Raw genomic sequence first — 26,509 nt, forward strand, 5'->3', positions numbered from 1 at the left:
TTATTTGGCACGGTTTTATTGTTCCTAAGAAGAATGGAACACATGGAAAGGACAGGCCTACAGCGTGCTTGCAGAACGTTGTCTCATCATGTAATAAAGTAGAGAGAAAAATAACATTGAAATAACTGAAAGATCATGGCCACTGGTCCCATCACCTCCTGGCAAATAGAAGGGGAAGAAATGGAGGCAGTGAGAGATTTTACTTTCTTGGGCTCCATGATCACTGCAGATGGTGACAGCAGTCACGGAATTAAAAGACGCCTGCTTCTTGGGGAAAATAGCAATGACAAACCTAGACAGCATCTTAAAAAGCAGAGATATCACCTTGCCGACAAAGGTCCGTATAGCTAAAGCCATGGTTTTCCCAGTAGTGATGTATGGAAGTGAGAGCTGGACCATAAAGAAGGCTGATCTCCGAAGAATGGATGCTTTTGAATTCTGGTGCTGGAGGAGACTCTTGAGAGTCCCATGGACTGCAAGAAGATCAAACCTCTCCATTCTGAAGGAAATCAGCCCTGAGTGCTCCCTGGAAGGACAGATCCTGAAGCTGAGGCTCCAAGACTTTGGCCACCTCAGGAGAAGAGAAGACTCCCTGGAAAAGACCCTGATGTTGGGAGAGATGGAGGGCACAAGGAGAAGGGGACGACGGAGGACGAGATGGTGGGACAGTGCTCTTGAAGCTACCAGCATGAGTCTGACCAAACTGTGGGAGGCAGTGGAAGACAGGAGTGCCTGGCGTGCTCTGGTCCAGGGGGTCACACGACTAAACGACTAAACAACAACAGTGCTTTAAAAAAATACTTAGGGAAAAGGATTATTTTAAGTATTGACATTTAAAAATGCTTTCCTAGCTGACTGAGGCCCCCTTTAGAATTGGAGGCCCGGGCCAAGTGGCCCATATGCCCCCCCCCCCTGGGCCTGGGTGGAGGAAATAGATTTCAGTACAGCTTCCAGGAGTTGGCAACCGCTTTGGCCTTAATCCGGAGTGACTCCGCATTGTCACTGGAAGGAAGCAGGCCTTCGCTCCCGGACCCCACCCCTCTCTTCCCGCAAGAGGGCGTCGCCTCCTTTGGGCACCCCCCCACCCACCCACGGGCGCATTCCTGGCGCCTGAATCAGAAGCTGCTGGGGCCGAGCAGCGGAATCCGGGGGGGGGGGCGTGACTCCGGATCGGACACGCTCCGCTTCCTCGCTGCAGTCCAGGAACCGGCAGAGCCAGTTCGCCAGCAGGAAGAGAAAGCGAGCCGAACAAACTTCGCAAAGTTTGCCGGCTGCTCCTCCCTGAGTAAAACCAACAGTTCGCTCTCTCTGGTCGGAGTGGGGGAAATGCCTGATGCCAATCCATTAATTCGGAGCCGCATCGGATTGTTAGTCTCAAGCAGGAGCCGCTCCTCCCTCGCAAACTGCTCTTTGTTGTTTGAAAGGTTCTGTGTGAGTGTCTGGAGGAGGTTGGAGAATGGATGGGGGCTAACGGATTGAGGTTGAATCCTGACAAGACAGAAGTGCTGTTTTGGGGGGACAGGAGGCGGGCTGGTGTGGGGGACTCCCTGGTCCTGAATGGGGTAACTGTGCCCCTGAAGGACCAGGTGCGCAGCCTGGGAGTCATTCTGGACTCAAGGCTGTCCATGGAGGCGCAGGTTAACTCTGTGTCCAGGGCAGTGTTTATCAGCTCCACCTGGTACGCAGGATGAGACCCTCCCTGCCTGCGGACTGTCTCGCCAGAGTGGTGCATGCTCTGGTTATCTCCCGCTTGGACTACTGCAATGCGCTCTATGTGGGGCTACCTTTGAAGGTGACCCAGAAACTGCAATTAATCCAGAACGCGGCAGCTAGACTGGTGACTGGGAGCGGTCGCTGGGACCACATAACACCGGTCCTGAAAGACCTACATTTGCTCCCAATACGTTTCCGAGCACAATTCAAAGTGTTGGTGCTGACCTTGAAAGCCCTAAACGGCCTTGGTCCAGTATACCTGAAGCAGCATCTCCACCCCCATCGTTCTGCCCGGACACTGAGGTCCAGCGCTGAGGGCCTTCTGGTGGTTCCCTCCCTGCAAGAAGCCAAGTTACAGGGAACCAGGCAGAGGGCCTTCTCTGTGGTGGCACCCGCCCTGTGGAACGCCCTCCCTTCAGATGTCAAAGAGAAAAATAACTACCAAACTTTTAGAAGACTTCTAAAGGCAGCCCTGTTTAGGGAAGCTTTTAATGTTTCATAGGTTATTGCATTTTAGTTTTGTGTTGGAAGCCGCCCAGAGTGGCTGGGGAAACCCAGCCAGATGGGCAGGGTATAAATAATAAATTATTATAATTATATCATTATTATCCTGGGCTCTGCGATCATCATCTGAAGCCCTTCTCCCTGGGCCCCCTCCATAGGAGGTCCGGGGGTGGCAAGACAAGAACAGGGCCTTTGCAGTGGTGGCTCCTTGCTTGTAGAAAGCTCAGAGTGGCTGGGGAAACCCTGACAGATGGGTGGGGTATAAATAAATAAATAATAATAATAATAATAATAATAATAATAATAATTACAAAATTGTTTTTAGAAATAAATGATGGAACAGACAAGCCCACCGGCAGGGGGCGTGAAGGCAAGACGGTGTGTTGCTGCCCAGTGATGCCTGCCAATTCCTAGTGGTAGACTGCCTTGGAAGGTGGAGGTGGGGGTGAGAAAGGGGAATCTGAAATATATTCCCCCCCCCAATTTTTTTTATTGGTTTTCCAATATTTTAACAAACACAACAGCAAACAAGAAAAACACCACAAGATCAAAAAACAAACACACACACAAAACATTTATCTTAACTAATCCCACCCTCAAATCCCCCTGGCTGAGTTTCCAAATAGTTCATCGTAGCAGTTTTCCAACACTATTTTCGTATAAGATTTACTTGTTCAATTAACATCCTTATTTCTTTTCATTTTGACTTCAATCCATAATATTATACAATTTCACAGAGTTACATCCTAGGCCAATCTGTTACTCACAAATATTTCTATTTAAGTTGAAATATTTTTCCATATATATATATATATATATATATATATGCTTTCGTAGATTTTCACGGGTAAAAATATATAGAGGACCTCTATCTAGCCTTTTGAAACAGTCATTTAAAGGGGAAACTAACTAGCCACTAGCAGGGTTTGCCTAAACACAATGAAGAAAACAAACAAAAAAGATGTAAGATGGGAAAGATGATAAAAAAATTTGAAACGACTGTAACAATATTTAATTGAAAGATTATAAAATGTAACTAAAAGACAACAGGCAGGAGAAGGAAATACTTAATGAACCTGAAGTTGAGGTTGGGGGAAGAAAGGTAGGGATTTATATACTATTTTGTTGAAAACATGAATTGTGATGAATATAGCATTTGTAAAATTCAGCAAAAACTATTAAAAAAGGAAAAGAAAGAGTCATTTAACGCCGATCTCAGCCTCGTTCTCTCTCTCTTTTCTTTTTCTGGCACGGCAGGCGGAAATTCAACCGGTGAAGCTTTCCCCAGCGCAGGATTCAGACCAGGGGACGGGCGCTAGGACCCCGCGGCGCCCTCCGGGCGGCTCCGCTGCAGTGACTCGCTCGGGCGTGGTAGATCCCGCAGCGGACCCGACGGAGAGCCGCCCGCAGCAGAAGCGACCCCGCAGCAGCCTCGGCCACAAGGTAAGAGTCTGGGGGCAGATCCGGACCTGCAGGTTGGTTCTGGGCACCAACTGGGTTATTTTCCCCCTTCCAGGCAGTAGATCCCTTGGGGAGATCACGGGTGGATCCTGGTCCCCCCCACTAATAACTACGGGGAGGATCTACTTCCTCCACTGGGCCTCCTCTGGCTCCCTTGCCCTAAATCTTGTCCACTGCCCATTTCCCCTCCCTCTAAATCCCCTGGAGCCCACTTGGACACGATCCGGCGCCCACTAGATCCCGCCCTGCTCTCCCTCAGCATTAGTTTCCGTTTTGTAATCTACTCCCCCCCGCGCTGCAAACTCGCCCTTCCTTTTCACACACATCTCCTCTCCTTCGAAGGAGATCTCTCACCCACCCTAAATCATCCGGGCTGTCGTCATTGTCAACCCTACTCAGAGTAGACCCATTGGGATTAATGTACATGCCTCACCTCGGCCCATTGACTTTAATGGGTGTTTTTCTGAGTAGACTTTAGTTGGATACAATAGCCCTCTTTTTTCTTGGATCCCCCTATATCTGGTGGTTTTCCGCTGGGAATGCTTTTCCTTTCCTGCCCAACTTTTCCCGTTATGGGTCCCGTATCCGTTCCTGGGATCTGTCGCCCTTGGACCCAATCCGAGGCCGCTCCACAAACGATGGCTCCCAACCACCCTTCAAAAGTTCCAGGAACTTTATGGGGTCTACAATGAGATGCATATGATGTTGGGAGCAAGATAATCTAGTAAGGGATCCCTTCTAAGGTTACCAGATTTTTTTCCCCAATGAATCATGGGACACTTTTCAACTTCGATCGATTTTGTGTGGGGACTGATCTGTAAATCGGGGGACTTTCCCCGGGAAACGGGGACGTATGGTAACCTTAATCCTTTCACCTTACAGGATTTAATACTTTGCAGAAGTTTTGTCTAGGGATTCCTCTCTCTCTGTGTGTTTTCCCAGCCCCAAGCTGCCCCAATTTAGCCCCGATCCCTGCTTCCCGGGGTTGGTCTAGATGACCCCTGGGATCCCGTCCAAATCTACAATTCTACGATTCTCACATCTCCTTTGGCTATAGGGCTGTACACACACACTCTCTCTCCTAGGCAACACTATTGCAAACTCCTCCACAAACCATTGCAAAATATTAGATCCAGCGAAGTCAACAGATCCCTCTTTTCTCTGTCGAGCTGCTCTCCGAATTGGGGAGGGTTCCTCTTGTGTTGGAACATTTTCCTCTGCTGCAATGGTCTGGATCCCGGCCCAGATCTCAAGGTTTCAGCGCAGCCATCTTCCACTTTTGTTGTATTTCGTGACGCCAAACCATCCTTTTAGTCCGAAGCATTCTTACATTTCCAGGAAACCTTTGTGGGGGTGGGAAGTCTATTGCGCACAGTGGCGCTTACTCCCAGGTAAACGTGCCTGGACCCCAACAAAGGGCAGATCCGTACATTTGAAGCATATTCAATGCACATTCAAAGAGCAGGTCTTCACCCCAAGAACGCTGGGAACTGTAGTTTGGTTCAGGGCGCCGCAAATGGTAGCTTTGTGAAGGGAAGCTATAGTTCCCAGGATTCTTGGGGGTGGGAATCATGTGCTTTAAATGCACATTTGCTATTCTTTGAATGTGCGGATCTGCCCGCAGTTTATTTATTTATTTTTTTAAAATAATATTTATTAAACAATCAAAAACTTCAAAATTTAAACATAGAATACAAAAACCAAAAAAAAATTACAAAAATGAGAAAATACAAAACAAAACACATAGAGGTACACAATAGAGAACAGTTAACAGAATAGAGGAAAAAGAATAAAAAACACCAAAAAACAAAACCGAAAAAAGATTAGTGTTTTCTTATCTTATACTTCATTCACTAGTTTCTTGACTTCCTCACACCTCCCTTTTTGTATTCCAGTTCAGATATTTAATTCAGCAAGCCCTTACCCTCTATCATTTATCCTTACTCAACATCTTAACCTATAATAAATATATATTTTCCACCATTATCAATCCATATTTACATATTCTTGTTAATCTTTTAACCAACACCGCTTGTTTTCAATCCAACATCCCTTTAACATTCATTAATTTTGCAGTATTTCTGTAAATAGTCTTTAAATTTCTTCCAATCTTCTTCCACCGACTTTTCTCCCTGGTCTCGGATTCTGCCAGTCATTTCTGCCAATTCCATGTAGTCCATCACCTTCATCTGCCATTCTTCCCGGGTGGGTAAATCTTGTGTCTTCCAATACTTTGCGATGAGTATTCTTGCTGCTGTTGTGGCATACATAAAAAAAGTTCTATCCTTCTTTAACACCAATTGGCCGACTATGCCCAGATAGAAGGAGTGTACCATTCTTCGGTCAAGGGTATACGATAGCTGCGCTCCCCTGCTAGAACCTCCAAACAAGCTCAAGATCTGCCCGCAGTTTAAACAGAAGACCCTTTTTTGTAACCGCAGGGAACCCTGGGAGTTGTAGGCAAGGCCGTGAATGAGGAGGCTCTGGCAGGCAGATCCGTAAGCGCCCGCAGAACTACACACCCCAGAGTTCCTTCCGGGGAGGAGCCTGTGACAGTTAATCCGGTTTCACTCCACCCGACAGACACGCCAGCCTGTTAGGCCTGCAAAGTTCCTCCAAAAACACACACACACAAAAATCCCACAAGACAGGAATGTTGGAACGGACATTTCCAGCTTCCGTCTTAAACTGGTGCCCCCAAAACATTTCTTAAATGCCTTCCTGTCTCCAAACGTCAGCGATGTTTCTTAGAGGGTCCTGCTCTTAAGTGATTTCCTTTTGTGTGTGTGTGGGGTTAACAATCTAGTGGAAAATGAGATTAAAAAGAAGAAACATGGGGTATCTGGGTCGTCTTTGCAGCTTTGGAAAGAAAAATAAGGATTTTACTAGCTGGGAAGAAAGAAGTAACCGGGGAAGTCTGAGCAGTTTTATCCAACTATAATGCGCGCGCACACACACACACACACACACACACCCTTGGCCAAACATGGTGTCTTTTGTATGTTTTGGACTACAATTCCCATCAGCACTAGGTTTGGGGAGGCTGGATGTCAGGATTCCCAGGTAATAATAATAATAATAATAATATTTTTAAACATAATTTTTATTTATACCCCGCCCTCCTCAGCCAAGGCCGGGCTCAGGGCGGCTAACAAGCAATAAAAACAAGTTGAATGAATACAACTTAAAAACAAGATTAAAATACAACATTAAAACATTAAAATGCAGCCTCATCGCAGGAGGAGAAGGAAAGGAAAAAAGAAAGAGGGGGAGGGAATCAAATTGGCTCCAAGCCAAAGGCCAAGCGGAACAACTCCGTCTTGCAGGCCCTGCGGTCTAGTATTGTTTAGATCTACAGTATAGATCTATAGTATTGTTTAGATCTATAGTATAGATCTATAGTATTGTTTAGATCTATAGTATAGATCTATAGTATTGTTTAGATCTACTATAGATCTAGTATTGTGGGAGGGTGTGGGGACAAGGAGTGCTTAGAGCAGGAAAAGTTGATTGCATTCTCTCCCCGCTGCCCCCTCCGATCGCCCAAATTCCCTCTCCGTGTCCTCTGCTGCTCGTCACCAACATTTAAACCCAGAATTAGCGCTGTTCGGGTGTGACGAGATTTGCAAATATCCCTTCCCAGGAAAGGTTGAACATGCAAAAACTAAACAAAACAAAAACCAACAAAGAGTTTCATGGCACCTGTAAGTCCAGCATATTTCATAGAATTATAGAGATGGGGGGGGGTCCCTGAGGGTTATCTAGTCCAACCCCCTGCAAATATGGCAGAAACGTTTCTGGACCCCAGTCCATTTCTACCTGAAGGCAGGGTTATCCTGAGTTGCAGGTTCACACATGCGCACATGACATCACGCACAAACACAGACGCACAAAGAGACGCACATGGTTAAGGGGTGGGAATGGTTAAGATTGAGGACCAGTGCTGGATTTATGCATAAGCTAAACAAGCTATAAGGGACGCGGGTTGCGCTGTGGGTTAAACCACAGAGCCTAGGGCTTGCCGATCAGAAGGTCAGCGGTTCGAATCCCCGCGACTGGGTAAGCTCCTATTGCTCGGTCCCTGCTCCTGCCAACCTAGCAGTTCGAAAGCACGTCAAAGTGCAAGTAGATAAATAGGTACCACTCCGGCAGTAAGGTAAATGGCATTTCCGTGCGCTGCTCTGGTTCGCCAGAAGCGGCTTAGTCATGCTGGCCACATGACCTGGAAGCTGGATGCTGGCTCCCTCGGCCAATAAAGCGAGATGAGCGCCACAAACCCAGAGTCGGCCACGACTAGACCTAATGGTTAGGGGTCCCTTTACCTTTAATGCAAAGGTGTATGGGACGCGGGTGGCGCTGTGGGTTAAACCACAGAGCCTAGGACTTGCCGATTAGAAGGTCGGCAGTTCGAATCCCCGCGACGGGGTGAGCTCCCGTTGCTCGGTCCCTGCTCCTGCCAATCTAGCAGTTCGAAAGCACGTCAAAGTGCAAGTAGATAAATAGGTACCCCTCCGGCGGGAACGTAAATGGCGTTTCCATGCGCTGCTCTGGTTCGCCAGAAGAGGCTTAGTCATGCTAGCCACATGACCCAGAAGCTGTACGCCGGCTCCCTCGGCCAATAAAGCAAGATGAGCGTCGCAACCCCAGAGTCGGACACGACTGGATTTAATGGTCAGGGGTCCCTTTACCTTTAAACAAGCTATGGCTCAGGGCCCCACTCTCTTGAGGCCCCCATAAAATTTAAAGGAAAAAAGAACCTGGATGTACATTTCCAAAATATAAGATAAAAAACAAATAAAACAAAACCTACCTACAGCAACCATGTTTTGTGTTGTGTAGGCTCCTGTGATGTAAGTCCTGGGCCCTGCCTGCTAGCCTGCTCCCTAAAATACCCTGGTTTGCTCCTATCTATATATAGGGTGCCTACATTCTGCATGGACTAGTTGCAGGGCAACATGTGCAAATGGCTTGAGATACCTATGAGGTCCATAAATTACCATCTAGCATATATTCAACACAAAAAACAGCGTCAATTTGTTGTGGACACAGGACAGCTGGACATATAAAGGGCCCCATTCCCTCCAGGAGCTGAGGGCCTCATCAAACCTAAATCTGGCCTTGTTGAGGGCAGTAGGAAATTAAATGCAGGAAAAGTACAAGGAGTGGTGATTACCTTTTTGAACAGTGACCATTAAGTTAAGCCTGTTTTTTCCAAGCGTGACTAAAAACCTTTCCCTGAGCTTTTCAAAATCCCCTGATCTCTCTCGTTCCTCCAGGAGGGGGTGTGCCACATTAAAATAGTCTGGATACAGAGTTTGTGGAGGGAGGGGTTAACTGTTGCAACCCAGCGGCTTCCTTGTTTGCATGTTATGCCTTTGACCCCCCACCCCACGGCAAGGAGGGGTCCCACTTCATGCAAGGACCCCCCAGAAACTATTCTCAGGCACGCTAGCTTCTACGAGGCTGATATCTAGCATTTGAGTACAGGCAGAATTTTTACTATTAACCTCTTAGAGTATTCTTTGGGAAAGAAAACAGGATGGAGACATTTTAAACAACATGCACCATTCTTCCTCTCCTCCTCCTCCTTCTCCTCCTTCTTCTTTGGCGATCCCTTGTAGCCGAATAAGATTGTCTTCCATGAACACGGTTTTAACAGTGAGTCCGTAAGTGACTGTGGAGGCCAGTTCTGGATCCACATGTCCTTCCACAGTGGGGACATTGGTTTCCAGGCAGGAGTGGATCCCGGTGTGGATTTGCCAAGCATGCCTTCCTCTTAGCACGATTCTCCCTTGCGTCCTGAGTTCGAGTGTCTTCAAAGCCCAGAACACTTTTGGTCAAGGCTGTTCTCCAACTGGAGCGCTCGCAGGCCAGTGTTTCCCAGTTGTTGGTGTTTATACTACATTTTTAAAGATTTGCCTTGAGAGCGTCTTTAAACCTCTTTTGTTGACCACCAGCATTACGCTTTCCATTTTTAAGTTGGGAATAGAGTAGTTGCTTTGGAAGACGAGCATCAGGCACCCGCACAACACGACCAGTCCAACGAAGTTAGTGTTGAAGAATCGTTGCTTCGACACTGGTGATCCTTGCTTCTTCTAGTACACTGGCATTAGTTCGCCTGTCTTCTTAAGTGATGTGCATTAAATATTAAGGGTCATAGTTTAGTTTTAAAAAGAAGTAAAGGCAGAGGGGGTTCTCCCCCCTTTTTTTGGAGTGGGTGGGTGTTACACCCTGTAAATTGTTAAATAACATCCAGAAATCTATTCCAGTTTTGTACTTTACAGTGTAATCCTATAAATGTGAGTCTGAAAGAAAGAAAGAAAGAAAGGGCTCCATTGATTTCAATGGGACCTTCTCCCAGTCTGTGGGCACAGGATTATATTGTCAGTCTTTGGAGGTTTCTTCCTATTTCCTTGAAGCTTACACAGAGATGTGTGAATTTACCCCTTAATTTATTCAGATTTTTTTAAACCCCTCCTTCAACCAAAAGGGTTGAGCAGTTTGTACAGAGTCAGGAAAAGCAACAGAATATCTCCCTGCAGGATTACTATATAACAGACACGGCACAAAAGAAAATGAGGATGGGGAGGGTAGAGAATTTTTTTTTTTTTTGGGGGGGGGAATTTGGGCGCAAAATGTTAAATAGTAGCTCTTATTCAAATTGGAATGGATACAGTTCAGGGCCAGGAGTTGGGAACAGAATCAGATTCGCGTTACACAATAGGACTTAGGTTGGCTGGGTGTGTTATGTTGGTAAAAAAACACACTGTGTAATTCTCCCCCCTTAACAAAAGAAAAGAAAGACCTGCTGCTTAATTCTCTAATTTTAAGGTTCTTAGCATTAAGAAAATGTGACGAGGCGTTACATGAAATGTGTTTTACGCATAACAAAACTTGCGACCGACGTAACACCGAAATGTTCATCTTGCACAGTTGCATGTGTGTGTGTGTGTGTGTGTGTGTGTTTTAAACAAACTTTCTTTTCTCTCCAAACAGAGAAAACACTTCTGAAAATGTTCCTTGTCAAAAACTTCCTTGGCGGCGGAGGAGGAGGTGGCGGCGGAGGAGGAGGGGGCAACATCAAGATCGGGGGAGCGAACATCAACATTGGCAATGTCATCGGAGGGTTTTTAGGTGGTGGAGGGGGGAGTGGAGGCGGTGGAGGCGGCGGCGGCGGAGGAGGCGGAGGCGGAGCCATGGGGATCCTGGGAGGAGTCATCAGCGCCATCAGGTGAGTTAAAAAAAAAGAGTTTATTTACAACATATACACAAACGTTTATAAAACAAACAACAGCAAAACCACAACCAAAAACAAATAAAAAAAGTATACAGTGGATGCTCGGGTTGCAAACGTAATCCATGCGGGATGCACGTTCGCAACCCACAGCGTTCGCAACCCATGTCTGCGCACGTGCGGGATGCGATTCAGCGCTTCTGCGTATGCGCAACCGCCGAAACCCGGAAGTAACTCGTGCCGGTACTTCTGGATTTTGGTGGTCCATAACCCAAAAAAACGCCACTTGAAGTGGCTTTAACCCGAGGTATGACTGTACACATAATCCATAACAACGTACCTAAACTTATACAAAACAAATAGCGAACAACACACACACACACCATAATTCTGTTCTTCCTTTCTTCCAGTTGGCTTCCTTCATCCTCTCTACATGGTTCTCTTTTCATTTTTAGTAAACTGTCTCCATCATAGTTTGTTATTCCCCCCCCCTTTTTAATACAATTTTTAACTTAAGTACCATAAATTATCCTGCAGAAGTTAATTGAAACAAGCCCAAGTATTAATTTGAGGGGACTGCTTTTTAAGGTGTTCTCTGTTTTCCCCATTCTTTTTGAAATTTTTGCTTGGACTGACCCCCTAATTGCCTCTGTCAGTCTGGCCATTTCAGTGTAGTCAAATGATTTATCCTGCCATTCTTTTCTTGTCGGTGTTATTTCTTTTCCCCCAAATTTTTGGCAGTTAGTGAGTTTATTATATTGCTTATGTAACTGGCTTGTAAATAGCCACTTGCCTGCTTACCAGGTAACCAGAAAGGAAAGACAGTGGTAGTTTTTCTTCCAAGCGTTTAACGCACCACAAATTATTGCAGAGGGATGCAGGTATAAATTATTATGGCCTGATACCTTGTCTGCCACCGTGTGGCAGGGCAGCATGAAAATGGCCCAGCGATCTGGGATCCATCCAGCCACAGTTCTCACTGGATTCCACCAATCAAAATATGTCAGTTCCCTCCTAATGTGATCAGAGATTTCACTATTTAGGCTACTAAGGCAGCAGATGGATTCATCTGAGTCACAGGTCTGACCCTGAACCTGCTTTTAGTGCCAAGACCCAGCCTGAAAAATGGGGAGGGATATGAAAGAAGAGAGGAACTCTGAGCATGTGCAAAATTATTTTCTCCATAATCCTGATCTGCTACATTGCACACGTCTTGGATTAGGCTTCCAGAACTGAAAGAATAACTTGCAAATCAGCTCAATCCCCAATATCTTTTTTTATTTTGAAATGAAATATCGCTTAGGAACCTGGATCTGGGGTGGGCGTGTGGTTCAGATGTCACCTTGCTTTATTTCCTGTGTGTGTTTCTGTTTGTGTGGCTGAGAGAGAGCAATGTCAAGGCGAATGGCTTATATTAAGTGTCAAACCTTTGCATACTTTTGCGGCAGGGTTAGGCTGGACTGAGTCCCAAAAGCCCACAGCCCCAGAACTCACCTTCCTTATTTGTTATTGATTTATTTAGAGCATTTGAATCCCTCTCCTCAGGCAAAATGGCTCTGGAGTGGCTTACATGCAGATGGTCAAAACAAGACAATTGCATACCTCAGTCAGTAGAACACGAGACTCTTAATCTTAGGGTTATCCGTTCGAACGCCACATTGGGCAAAAGATTCCTGCCTTGCCGGGCATTGGACTGGATCAGCCTTTCTCAACCTGTGGGCCCCCAGATGTTGTTGAACTACAACTCCCATCACCCCTAGCTAGCAAGGCCAGAGCTCAAGGATGATGGGAGTTGTAGTCCAACAACATCTGGGGACCCACAGCTGGAGAACCACTGGACTAGATGATTCTTGTGGTCTCTTCCAACTCTACAATTCTATGATTCTAAGACGGTTCCTGCCCGCTGTCCTTCAATCTAGAAAAAAACAATAGACAGCACACAAGGCAAACAGGACGAGGAGGGAAGAGGAAAAAGAAGAAACCAAACTCGGGCAACAGTTGTTCATGCAATCACCAGCTTGCATAGTTCAGGGGTAGGAGGTTCATGATGGAGTTGGGCTTTGGGCAAAACTTCCTTGTCCTTTGGGTTGGGGGTTAGGTGGGTTAAGCCATCCTTCACCAACCGGGTGGACTGCAACATCTGGTTGCTGAAGACCTGTGCAGGCTCCCAGCTCCGTCTTCTCCTTCTACCCAGTCCTGGAAGCCAAAGTGGTTTATGTGTGTTCTGAGGACTAAGGAAAGGCAAAGTTCTCCTCCCCTGGGAAGTACCGTACTTTTCCATGTATAAGACGAGTACAGTCATACCTCATGTTACGTTTGCTTTGGGTTGCGTTTTCAGGTTGCGTCCCGTGGCGACCCGGAAGTACCAGAAAGAGTTACTTCCGGGTTTTGCCGCTCGTGCATGCGCAGACGTGCAAAATGACTTCATGCGCAAAAGCGGCGAATCGCGACATGAGCAGACGCGGGTTGTGTTCTGCTCATGTTGTGAACGGGCCTCCGGAATGGATCCTGTTCACAACCAGAGGTACCACTGTATTTTTTTTGTGAAATTAATGTTTAAAAATTGGGGTCGTCTTATACACTGGTAGGGCAGAGGGGTACGAGTGATTGGCTGCTGCCGCTGGCCTGAGATTGTCTTCGGTGTTCGTGTGGGTGAATGGCAGCAGCTGGTGGCGAGCGGTAAGACGTTTGGTGGCTTTTGCTCAACAACTCTGTGCAATTCTCCCCCCAAAAAAAAAAACAACAACAACTCCGGACATCCCCCCCCCCCCATTTTCTTAATTTTTAGTTCCCCAAAATAGAGGGCATCTTATACACGGAAAAATACAGTATTTTGCCTTTGAGGACCTTTCCTTCCACTGTTTGCAGAGATGGGCTGGTAGCTGAACGGCTAGTTCGTGTTTACCGTCAGACTGGTTTGCTAGCATGCAGGGAAACCTGGGTCAACAAGCCAAACAGCCACCAGCAGCTGGGATGAAACCCAAGTCTTCTCTATCATAAGAAGAGTTAGGCTTCTGTCCCAAACACGCTTACCTAGGGAGTGAGTCCCACTTAACGTTGGGACACTCCTTTCAGGGTAAACATACTGAGGATTGCAGTTATTATTGTACCACGTACAACTTTGCTGCTGAAGTTTGGACTCTCGGGAGTGAAGTCCAGGGTTCTTGAGTGGAGGAATTATTATTATTATTATTATTATTATTATTATTATTATTATTATTATTATTATTATTAATACCCCGCCCATCTGGCTGGGCTTCCCCAGCCACTCTGGGCGGCTTCCAACCAAATATTAAAATACAGTAATACACCAAACATTAAAAGCTTCCCTAAACAGGGCTGCCTTAAGATGTCTTCTGAATGTCAGGTAGTTGTTTATCTCTTTGACATCTGAAGGGAGGGCGTTCCACAGGGCGGGCGCCACCACCGAGAAGGCCCTCTGCCTGGTTCCCTGTAGCTTTGCTTCTCGCAATGAGGGAACCGCCAGAAGGCCCTCGGAGATGGACCTCAGTGTCCGGGCTGAACGATGGGGGTGGAGACGCTCCTTCAGATATATATAAAGAACCATGCTACCACTTTAGAAAGTCGTGCCCCCCAAAATGATGGGAATTACAGTTCATTAAGGGCACTGAGAGTCGTAAGTAGACCCTTGTTCGGCTCGCAAAGCTACAATTCCCAGAGTTCCCTGGGAAGAAGAAACAGAAATCATCCGGGCATGTTTTGGGACTGGCACGGGTCAAATTGCAGAGATCTCTGGTTACCAGGCTGGCGACTGGGAAAAGCAGAATGGCACTTAGAGAAGGATCTGAGATATTTTCTTTGGAGCTTGAATTTGTTTTATTCTGGATTGCCTGATTTGATGTTTTAAGGTGTTGTCAACTTCTTTGAGATTTCTTATTTAAAATATAAAGTGGTAAATATATGATGATAGTGATATTTATAGTTATAATGATAATAATCTTCAGGGGCAAGGAGCCTCGACTTTCCATTGTGGCGACCGTAACCCGGGTCTAAGGTGCCATTTGGCAATTAGATTATATATCTGAGTTTCTAACCCTGAGAGGGATTGACTGTTAAACCTCTCTGTGAATTGTAGGTCTGGGAGGGGAATGGGTCATTTCTTCCTTTTCCTGCTGAATCATGCCTGGAATTTTCCAGCTATCCTGTGTGCAAATAAGGCCACAGCATGAGGCACGATGTTTCCAAGTCAGCCCTGCTTCTGAGCTTTCTGAAAGCAATGTTCCCACCATTCCAAGCTTTTCCCTGAGACCATGAGGGCTAGAAGCTTGGTTTAAAACTTGCAAATGCACACGCACACACACACACAGAGACATGTTACTGTTGTTTTCTTTCCTTTCTTGCATTTTGATGCCCGCTAAAAACCTTGTCTTCCCAGGTGTGTGGAAAGTTGAAGTAATTTTAATCTGTTTTAATATTCTACTTTTTGTATGTTTTAAAGCAGGCACCCTAACCTTCGGCCCTCCAGATGTTTTGGCCTACAACTCCCATAATCCCTGGCTAACAGGACCAGTGGTCAGGGATGATGGGCATTGTAGTCCAAAACAGCTGGAGGGCCGAAGGTCGGGGGCGCCTCTTTTAAAGTATCCTTTTTACTTTTCTTTGTTACTTGTTACTTTGTACTTGACATTGTTACTTGGTTTTGCTGTTTTGTAAACCATATTAGAAACAAACAAACAATTAAGCGGTGTATATACCGTATTTTTCGCTCTATAGGACGCACTCCCCCCCCTCCAAAAATGAAGGGGAAATGTGTGTGTGCGTCCTGTGGAGCGAATGCAGGCTCCTTGGCCTCAGCGATAGCAATGCAAAGCCTCCGAAGCGCAGTGGGAGCGCTCCCTCCGCGCTCCAGAGGCTACGTGTTGCTTTCGCTGAAGCTTGGAGAGCGAGAGGCGTTGATGCGCACCGACCCCTCTTGCTCTCCAGGCATCACGGATAGCTGCCTGAAGGCCTTCGGAGCGCAGCGCGAGTTCCCACTGCCCTCCAGAGGCTTCAGGTTCTTTTTGCTGAAGTCTTGCTCTCCCGGCTTCAGCAAAAGGAACCCCGAAGCCTGCGGAGCACAGCGGGAACTCGCACTGCGCTCCGAAGGCTTCAGGGATCTTTGAGGCTGGCGCTGGGGGAAAGCAGCGCTTCCCACCGCCAGCCCCAAAGAGCAGGTCGAAAGGAACCTGCAGCCTCCGGAGCCCAGCAGGAACTCCTGCCGCGCTCCAGAGGCTTCAGGTTGCCTTCACTGAAGCCCGGAGAGCGAGAGGGGCAGTGCGCAGTGCGCAGTGACCCCTCTCGCTCTCCAGGCTTCCAAGGTAGCCGCCTGAAGCCTCCAGAGTGCAGTGGGAACTCCCACTGCGCTCCGGAGGCTTTGGGTGAACACACCTTGAATGCACAGAATGCACCTTGTTTTAGAGGGGGAGAACAGGAAAAAAAAATCTCCCCCTCTCTGCGCAGCGCCCCTTCAGCGAAGCGGCAGGAGAAAACAAGGTGCATCCTATGGTCAGGTGCGTCCTATAGAGCGAAAAATATGGCACTTTATGAAATACAGTGGTGCCCCGCAAGACGAACGCCTCGCGAGACGAAAAACTCGCAAAACGAAAGGTTTTTTCGTTTTCGAGTTGCTTCGCAAGACGAATTTCCCTATGGGCTTGCTTCGCAAAATGAAGAAGCGCAGCGCGTCTTCCCCGCTGTCCCCGGACCTCTTTTGAAGCAAGGGGCGGTGGGGAGAAGATCGCTTCTCCCTGTTGCCAGCTCCGCAAGCTCCGGGGACAGAGGGGAAGGCGCAGAGCCTTCCCCTCTCTCCCCGGACCCCTTTTGAACCAAGGGGCGGCAAGGGGGAGAAGCGATCTTCTCCTCTCCGCCCCTTGCTTCAAAAGAGGGGACAGAGGGGCGCTTCCCCTCTGTCCCCGGACAGTCTCCATAGGAACGCATTGATTGATTTTCAATGCATTCCTATGGGAAACTGTGTTTCACAAGACAAAAAACTCGCAAGAAGAAAAAACTTGCGGAACGAATTAATTTCGTCTTGCGAGGCACCACTGTAAAGACACACACAGAGTATCATAGAACTGTAGAGTTGAATGGGACGTCGGGGGGTCACCTAGTCCAACCCCCTAGATCATACGCGACAAATGGCCACCCAACCTCCATGGAAGATGGAGCAAAGCTTGTTTTCTCCTGCTCTGGACGGTAGGACTCGAACCCAGGGCTTCGAGTTACAAGAAAGGCGATTCTGACTCAACATCAGGGAGAGCTTTCTGACAGTAAGAGTCGTTTGGCAGCTAAACAGTCTCCCTTGGTAGGTGGTGGACTCCTCTTCCTTGGAGGTTTTTAAGCAGAGGTTGTTTGGGGGGTTGGACTAGATGGCCCCTGGGGATCCCTTCCAGCTCCACGAATCTTTGATTCTATGAACTCCTCTATGAATTCTCGAAGAGCAGGATATAGCTTTTGGGTGAGGCCCGGGGAAACCTCAGTTGGGGCTGATGGGAATTGTAGTCCTGCTCGTATTGAACCACCCATTCCCGTGGCGATGCTTTGAAAGACCCTCCACTGGAGACCTGGGAGAAGAGACAGTGGAAGAGGACTGGAAAAAATTTAAGGACTACTTAAATACAAAAGTATTGTAAATTGTATGAATGCTAGAATGATGCAGGATATAAAGATAATATGGCTTTAGTGACTTAGCAGAGAGGAGTATGAAAATAATCTAACTATAAGAACGATGGTGAAATTTGAATAATATTAGGTCAAGATTGAGTATTTAAATATTTGACAACAAAGGGTAAAATTGGAGACATAATAGCTGAAACGTACAATTTAAAACAAGCTTGGAGAGAAGGTGAAGTATTGCTGAACAATTTTTTCTAAATGGGAACACAGAAAAGGGAGATGTGAGGGAGTCAGAAAAGAGGGTTATGGAAAGCTGATTAATGAAACTGAACTATATTTTATCTCTTTTTTATGACTTTTTGTTCGATGCTTTTTCTTTTTTCTTTGTGTGTGTTTTTTTATTTTGGTGATGGTGTTTTTTATTGTCTTTGGGTTGACGATGTGTATGGTGTTTTACTGTTTAAAATCTTCAATAAATATTTTATTAAAATAATAATAATGAAAGACCCACCACTGATCACGTTTATCTTTTCTGTCCTCCATGCCTGCTGTCCATCAGTGAAGCAGCCGCTCAGTACAACCCAGAACCACCGGTAAGTCCTTCATTTCCATTTTTCCCCTTTCCCCCCTTTTTCCTTTTTAAAATATATCTTTATTAATTTAAAATAAATACATTGATGAAAAACAGATGTACATACAAGTAAACAAACATGCAACCAAACAAACAAATAACAGAAAAACCAAACCAACCACCACACTATAAGAAGATTAATACAATTATCATCATATATACTCCTGGTATTGAACACAATTATAACATTTATAGAAAAGAAATTTAAAACTGACCTCTAATCAATCTCACTATACTTTGTCTACCCATTACTTTATACCGCACAGTTACATATTTCTTATATAATTTCTTTTTACCTCCCTACGAACTTATATTTATACAATACAGGGATCAGTCTAATTCTGCCAAGATGTTTCCTATCATTCCATAGTTTTCGAAATATTCTTTAAAGATTCTCCAATCCTTGTAGACTTTTTGTTTTGGTTGGACTCTTACTCTTCCTGTCGCTTCCATTTTTCTTGCTGCGCAGCATTCATCGCCGCTTGCGCTGGAGACAGGATACTGGGCTGCCGATTCAGGAAGCTGCCAGAAGTTTGATTTTGGCCGCTGCCTGGGATTTTATGGAATAGAATTGGGCAGGCTGGGTCCGTCCCCCCAGCCTACACTGCTCTCAAACTTTCCAGGCGTGGGTTTTCTCAAGTCCTCCAGGAACTGAACCCTGGACGTCCTGCACAGATTATCTCCTTCCAAGCTACGGCCCTCGTCCAATTCCGTGTTTCTCTGTTTCTCTCTTCCCAGCCTCCTCGCAGCCACTTTTCCAACATCGAAGCCAACGAGAGCGAAGAACAGCGGCAGTTCCGGAAACTCTTTGTGCAGCTGGCGGGAGACGTGAGTGTTTTTGTCTCTCTATCCACCCCCCCCCCGGTGGCCTTTCCGTAAACACTGAGGACTAGCCTGATGTGTCAGATGGCAATGGTGGTTGCTCGTGAGTAACCAGTCCCGACTCCGACCTGTCCTTTACAGGTTTTATTTTGTTGGTTTTTTTCAATTTTTTTTTATTGATTTTCACATTTATCACAAGGAAAAAGGAAAAAACATTACAAAACAAAGGGAAAAGGACACAAAAAGGAATTATTACTTCAAATCCCTAATTTCATTACATTGAAAACTGACTTCCTCAAATCCCCTCTAACTGAATTTCATTATATCACCTTTTTAACACTACTCCAAATTCATATTTCTAATGATATTAACTCCTTTCATTTACTAACCTCTTCTCCTTTATTGATATTCTAATCCTTAATATTTACTAGCACATATTCTTATTCTACCCCTAAGCCTATTAATTTCTTCCAAGAATTTTCTATTTATCTTATATTGCAGTATTTAGCTAAATATTCTTTAAATTTCTTCCAATCTTCTTGATACTCCTTTCTGGTCGCGGATTCTTCCAGTCGGGTCGGCCCGCTCCAAAACGTCCAACATCTTCATCTGCCATTTTTCTATTGTTGGTATCTCTTGCTATTTCCGCTGCAGTTTTCTCTGTGAACTCGGTGGGCCTTACGTCTGAGTAAAACACCATTCCCTTTCTTTTGTCCTAGGACATGGAAGTCAGCGCCACAGAACTCATGAACATCCTGAACAAAGTGGTCACCCGGCGTAAGTGGAAGATTAGTTTCCTTTGGGGCCTATAGGTGGCATTGGGAGCCGGTGGGATGCCAACACTGATGGGAGTGTCTCATATTTATTATTGCAGTACCTATTAACCCTTATCACCCCAACCATTGGTCTTGCTGGCTGGAGCTAGTGGAAGATGAGCTCCCCACAGCCAAGTCCCGTCCGCCCTGGCTGGCTGGCGCTTCCGGCTTCTGATTCCGCCATTGGTCTCAACCCCCTTTTGCCTCTTCCTTTCCAGATCCGGACTTGAAGACGGACGGCTTTGGGATTGACACTTGTCGCAGCATGGTGGCCGTCATGGACGTATCCTCTTGCCAGCTGGGGGTCTGGGTTTGGGTTTTGCTCCCTCTGCATTCATACACACACACACACACACACACGCCCTGTATTTTTCGCCCCGTAAGACTCACTTTTTTCTTCCTAAAAAGTAAGGGGAAATGTCTGTGCATCTTATGGGGCGAATGCCTGGTCCCTGGAGCTGAATTGCCCAGGGGGGAAAAGCAGATTGTGCTTTTGAAAGAAGGAAGTGGGTGTGGAAACAAAGCCGCTGACCTAGTTTTTAGAGGAGGAAAACAAGGAAAAAATATTCTGAACGAAACAGTGGGTGTGTGATTTTTGTCGTGCTTGTGGCTTTTTGCTCCTTGACTGTGCCCTGTGCAGAGCGACACAACCGGAAAACTGGGCTTTGAGGAATTCAAGTACCTCTGGAACAACATCAAGAAGTGGCAGGTAAAATGGAATTTTCTTTATTTTTTTGCATCTAGCACACCCCTTTTTTGGGATGGGGCTGTGGCAGGGTGGATTTGATTTAAATCAAATTGATTTAAATCACAATTTAAATCACTAGTCAGTAAGACTTGATTTAAATCATTTGTTTTACAGAAAAGTTCAGCCTTGTTGGCATCCCCTTAATATGTGCAACCAGAGGAAGGTTTCATTTTTGGAATCATAAATTTTCAGAGTAGTTTTTACAGTTATGTAAAAAATGACTGATTTGGTTATACTATTGGAAATACACAGGCAGGTAATTACGAAATTGTTTAAATTTGGACAACTTTTCTGCTGTACTTCATTGGAAGGAGAAAAATAATCATTTCCTTCATAACAATTCAAACAATTTATTTAACTAAAACAATAACATTATAGCATATGTATCCATGTTTGTTAACCGATGTGGTTAAACGATTTTCTTTTTTTAAAAAAAAGGTTAGACTGAGTTTTAGCACACATGAAAAACTTAAATCAAATTCCTTTTTCCTGATGAATAGCCTTTGGACTATAATGTAACTTAAACAGAAAACTATCTTTAGAAAGATTTTTCCTCCAAAAGCATTTTGTTTTAAAAATCCGATTTAAATTTTAAAAAATATGATTTTTCAAAATTTTATTTTTAAAAAACCATGGATTTTTATCCACCCTGGGCTGTTGTGGAGTCTTGGGTTGGGAAGGACATTATTCTGTTTATCTGTCTTGTTTGCCTTACCTGTCTTTTTGCTCTCCTCCCCCCACCCCCCACCCCCCAATTTTGGGGTTGTCCGGACATCAGTGCATCTACAAGCAATTTGATACGGATCGATCTGGAACCATCGGCAGCAGCGAACTCCCAGGAGCCTTTGAGGCAGCAGGTAAGGGGCAAACGTGATTGGGTACCTAAAAAACGCCATCCACACCATACATTTAAAGCACTATGGCATCATTTTAAACAGTCCTGGCTTCCCCCAAAGAATTCTGGGAGTTGTAGTTTGTTAAAAGGGTGTTGAATCCCTTGCCGGAATTAAGATTGCCGGAAGAAATATCAGCAACCTCAGATATGCAGATGACACAACCTTGATGGCAGAAAGTGAGGAGGAATTAAAGAACCTTTTATTGAGGGTGAAAGAGGAGAACGCAAAATATGGTCTGAAGCTCAACATCAAAAAAACGAAGATCATGGCCACTGGTCCCACCACCTCCTGGCAAATAGAAGGGGAAGAAATGGAGGGAGTGAGAGAATTGACTTTCTTGGGCTCCATGATCACTGCAGATGGTGACAGCAGTCACGAAATTAAAAGACGCCTGCTCCTTGGGAGAAAAGCAATCACAAACCTAGACAGCATCTTAAAAAGCAGCGACATCACCTTGCCAACAAAGGTCCGTATAGTTAAAGCTATGGTTTTCCCAGTAGTGATGTATGGAAGTGAGAGCTGGACCATAAAGAAGGCTGATCGCCAAAGAATGAATGCTTTAGAATTCTGGTGCTGGAGGAGACTCTGGAGAGTCCCATGGGCTGCAAGAAGATCCAACCTCTCCATTCTGAAGGAAATCAGCCCTGAGTGCTCTGAATCGAGACCTGTTCTCTGACTTATGGAATATTCAGAAATGGCAAAACGTACCGGAATATAAGAAATCAAGATAAATTTATAAAATAATGGAAATGGTTTATTGAATATTTACAGATAAATTGCAAACAGATAAAAACATTATTATTGGAATAACCTGCAGTTTCATAAGAGTATATATTTAAAGCAGATAATTAAATGAATTTGGATATGCAGAAGGTATTAAGAAATAAATTTAAGGAACCACAGAAAGGGGGGGGGAGGAAGTCAAAAACTTTGAAATGTTAAATTGATGGTAAAACTAATGAAATGTATAAACTCTAAAAGAATAAACAACAACAACAACAAAACAGCAAATAATAATAATAATTATAATAGGAGAGCTGTTCTCTGACTATCTCCTCCCTCTCTCCTGCCCTCCAACTCCCCCCCCCCTTTCCTTGCCAGGCTTCCGGCTGAATGAGCAGCTGTACAGCATGATCGTGCGCAGATACTCGGATGAGAACGGGAACATGGACTTTGACAACTTCATCAGCTGTTTGGTGCGCCTGGACGCCATGTTTCGTAAGTTGGCGTGTCTCCGGGGGTTCTGCCAGAGGGATCCCTTGCGGGTGACTTGTTTCCTATCCAAAAAGAGCTTTCTCGAGCAGCTGCTGGTTTCAGCTAGGGTGCCTGCCTCTGGCGACCCCGCCCTGAGGCTGGCTGCCTTTGCACGGGAGTCCTTGCACCCGCTTGTGCGAATGTCAACATGGCCTGGGCCAAGGGCATCGCTGATCCCCGACTTCAAGGCTATGGCTTTTAAGTGCAGAACACTTCCGTGTTGATACAGTAATATCTCGGGTTAAATGTGCTTCAGGTTGAGTGCTTTCGGGTGGCGCTCTGTGGCGACCCAGAAGCAACGGAACACGTTACTTCCGGGTTTTGCCGCTTGCGCATGCGCAGATGGTAAAAATGCCGTCACGCGCATGCACGGAAGCGGCGAATCGCGACACACGCAGACGCGGAGACTCGGGTTGTGTTCGCTTCAGGATGCGAATGGGGATCCGGAACGGATCCCATTCGTATGCAGAGGTACCACTGTATTAACTTATGGTCTTTGTGGTTTGGGAGCTGCACAGTCAGGGAAAAAACAATGCTGTCCAGGGTTGTCAAGACTGCGGAGAGAATAATTGGGTGCACTCTTCCCACCTTGGATCAAATCTACGCTCCCAGGTGCCACAAGAAAGCTGCAGAGATAGCGCAGGATAGTGCGCACCCCGGAAATGATCTCTTTCAGCTTCTGCCTTCTAGAAGAAGGTCCAGGGTTATAAAGACTAGGACTAGCCGCCTGAGAAACAGTTTCTACGCAAATGCAATTCTGGTTCTAAACACAGTGTAAGGTACTCTGTGTGGGAGTATATGGTATTTAATTATGGGGTATCAGAGTTTTTAGGGGGCTAATCAGCCCGGGATAGCAGGCTTGTTGGTTTTTGAATGTCTGATGTAGGTTTTCAGTTTCATTGTTCTGTATGGGACAATGACCATAAAGATGATCGTATCGTATCCGTTCTGCTTTCAGGTGCCTTCAAATCTTTGGACAGGGATGGAAGCGGGCAGATTCGTGTGAGCTTGAAGGAGGTAAGGAAAACTTTTGACTCTTGTTGCACTGCATGATCCAGGGTGAGGAAGCTATGGGTGAGATGGTGGGATATGGGGCAGGATAGGGGAGTAGCAGACCGGCTTGCAGGAGACGGAGAGATGCAGATGGGGAAGGAGTTGGGCTGGTGAGATGCTTGGAAGATGAGGACTAGAAACCTGGAGAGGATGTGGAGAGTGACGTTCTTCTTCTTTTCCCCAGTGGCTGCAGCTCACCATGTATTCATAAGGCCAGCCTGCCCGTGGGATTGCGCTCCCCACCCTCCGACATCACCGAGCCTCTTCTGGACTGTTTTTAGAACTTCCATGCTACATCTGCCCAGCAGTCCTCCCAGTCTATAATAAATCCCTTTCTTTTCTTTTTTCAGTTTCTCTTCAACTCCCTTTGCTAAAGCAAAACAACAACAGGGGCCCCCTTTTACTATGTTTGTTTATTTTGCATTTTTAACCTCCATTAGAAAAGCAAGTGCTAATACAGATTTACGTTAACTGTTTTGTTTACTAACAGCGGATGGGTGTCTTTTTGAAAGAAGCCTCCAGTTTGCAGTGGTATTTGCTTTTCCTTTCCCCAGGCTGCCTCGGTTTACCACGGTGCCCGTGCAGATTCTATAATTCACTATAGTTTCACGACGGAACAATTGCCTTCATTTCAGGAACTGGACAGCTGAGAGGACCTGAATATGAAATTCTTACCCCTAGCAAAGCCACAGCTCTCCTTGGGGGACCTGTGTCTGGGCTGGTGGCAAGATTGCAACGGCGGTTGCGTGTGTTCTGTGTGCGAATTCTGCACTGTGGCTGAAGTTTGCCCCCACTAATCCTTGAGAACCCTGCAGGAATAAAAAAATCCATCGCTTCCTCTTGTCTGCCATTTTAACTCCATTTGTTATGGGCAAGTTAGGCCAGGAGTGTTGTGATGGGAGTCAGACTAGACTGACGTGAAGGGCAACAGCACGCACCCCACAAATGAAGGAAATTGCCCCCCCCCATTTATAAACCGGGGAGTGATCCCCTGTAGCACTTTGCATGGATGCAGTTTCAAAAGCAATAGGTCAGTAGCAGCCGAAGTCCGCCCAAAACTATTTAAGGAACGCCAGTTATAGAGGCTTGTAGTTTATTAAAAAAATATTTTTTAAAAATCAAGGAACAGCTGGTATGATTCTGCCCAAGGGCAACTGCGAAATGTTTGCTTTGTGCAACCACAGTCTTCCTGGCAGTTTAAAAACAATGTACCTTTTTATTTTATTTTTGCAAATTGCATGGAGACTAGACTGCCATGCAGACTCTCCCCCCTGAGCTCTATACTTGCAATACATATGCAATTTCTATGCATGCATTTTGAAGGAATAAAAGAGTAGAAAGACAACTGGTTCTCTCGCTCTCTATATATATTGTGCCTTGAATGATAAGTATTCCTAGAACAGATTTCCTTGAACATGTTGCTCCATCACCCTCTAGTGGCCCTACTTGGTATTACAGTAGAGTTTTCCCAACTTGGGAATCCAGAAAACTGGTGAAAGAGTTTTGTTTGGTGCCTTCGCATTTTTAACCTGCAGAGAATCCCCCCCCCCCCAGTATCTGCCTCTATTGCTGAATTTCGGAACGTGGCTCTTTGAAATCAAACAGTTCTCAAGTCTGGATTTTTCAGATACCAGCCCTGGAGGGATGTCCAAATAAAAAATATTTTTTTACGCCTGCCCACTCCAACAACATCCTGTTTTGATGTACCCCGCTTAGAATGGGTGATCACGAGGAGAGTTTTGTCCTGCATTGGATTATCATTATTTTTTTGTAAATTTGTCTAATTTTGAAAATTCGAGCAGCTGTAGGAAAAGGATCACCCGCTGTCTGTTCCACTGGGACCTGGTGAAAGAGCTGTTCCAGCCAGATGAAGAGAATGTGTGCCTTTGATTTTTATTTTTTTAAAAAAGATATCCAAGACAGGGAGGGGGAGGGTTGCCTTTCTGTCGGATTGCAGAGAGAAACCCTTGCCTCAAAAATTTGCCAGTTGCCTGTGCCTCTTCCCAACACTCCCTCTGTTTTCTAAACGCAAGAATAAAAGTTGTGCAATGAGAACAATCCGCTCCAGGCATCAGTCTTTTGTCTCTGTTGTTGGCAAACCCGGTGGCTTAATCTCTTCTCGGTGAACAGATTCTGTTTGTTCAATTCAGACCTGGGGGAACATTGCGTTAAGTTTATTTATCGCATTTACATCCTACCTTGCATTTCAAGTATAGCTCAAGTCAGCGGACATGGCTCTCTCCACATCCTCGTTTAATCCTCACAACAAGTCCGTGAGGTAGGTTAGGCTAAGAAGCCATGACTGGCCCCCAAGGTTACTGTAGTGAGCTTTGTTTTCAAGGGAGGGATTTGAACCCAGCTCCTGGTCTGGCTCCATGATCACTGCAGATGGTGGCAGCAGTCACGAAATTAAAAGACGCCTGCTCCTTGGGAGAAAAGCAATGACAAACCTAGACAGCATCTTAAAAAGCAGAGGCATCACCTTGACAACAAAGGTCCGTATAGTTAAAGCCATGGTTTTCCCAGTAGTGATGTATGGAAGTGAGAGCTGGACCATAAAGAAGGCTGATCGCTGAAGAATAGATGCTTCTGAATTCTGGTGCTGGAGGAGACTCTGGAGAGTCCCATGGACTGCAAGAAGATCAAACCTCTCCATTCTGAAGGAAATCAGCCCTGAGTGCTCACTGGAAGGACAGATCGTGAAGCTGAGGCTCCAAGACTTTGGCCACCTCAGGAGAAGGGAAGAGTCCCTGGAAAAGACCC

At 45.7% G+C, this 26,509-nt stretch overlaps 1 protein-coding gene across 1 annotated transcript; it reads left to right on the forward strand.

Annotated features, from left to right (window-relative positions):
• Positions 1-3,535: 3,535 nt before the first annotated feature.
• On the forward strand, positions 3,536-25,804 carry CAPNS1 (calpain small subunit 1). Its single transcript, XM_082231332.1, has 11 exons — positions 3,536-3,660; positions 10,675-10,909; positions 18,087-18,120; positions 18,897-18,986; positions 19,700-19,757; positions 20,014-20,078; positions 20,436-20,504; positions 21,322-21,400; positions 22,541-22,657; positions 23,652-23,710; positions 23,931-25,804. Exons 2-11 carry the CDS (start codon positions 10,692-10,694, stop codon positions 23,955-23,957), a joined length of 816 nt encoding a protein of 271 aa, XP_082087458.1. The 5' UTR covers positions 3,536-3,660; positions 10,675-10,691; the 3' UTR covers positions 23,958-25,804.
• The last annotated feature ends 705 nt before the right edge of the window (positions 25,805-26,509 follow it).

The sequence above is a fragment of the Podarcis vaucheri genome (genome assembly GCF_965113315.1).
Source record: "Podarcis vaucheri genome assembly, chromosome: 7".
Classification (NCBI taxonomy): domain Eukaryota; kingdom Metazoa; phylum Chordata; class Lepidosauria; order Squamata; family Lacertidae; genus Podarcis; species Podarcis vaucheri.

Excerpts from the sequence above, each read along its gene's own strand:
- CAPNS1 (XM_082231332.1), top strand. The coding sequence starts at position 10,692 with ATGTTCCTTGTCAAAAACTTCCTTGGCGGCGGAGGAGGAGGTGGCGGC. Across the intron at positions 19,758-20,013 it reads GAACAAAGTGGTCACCCGGC|ATCCGGACTTGAAGACGGAC; the intron begins GTAAGTGGAAGA and ends CTTCCTTTCCAG. Across the intron at positions 21,401-22,540 it reads AGGAGCCTTTGAGGCAGCAG|GCTTCCGGCTGAATGAGCAG; the intron begins GTAAGGGGCAAA and ends TTTCCTTGCCAG.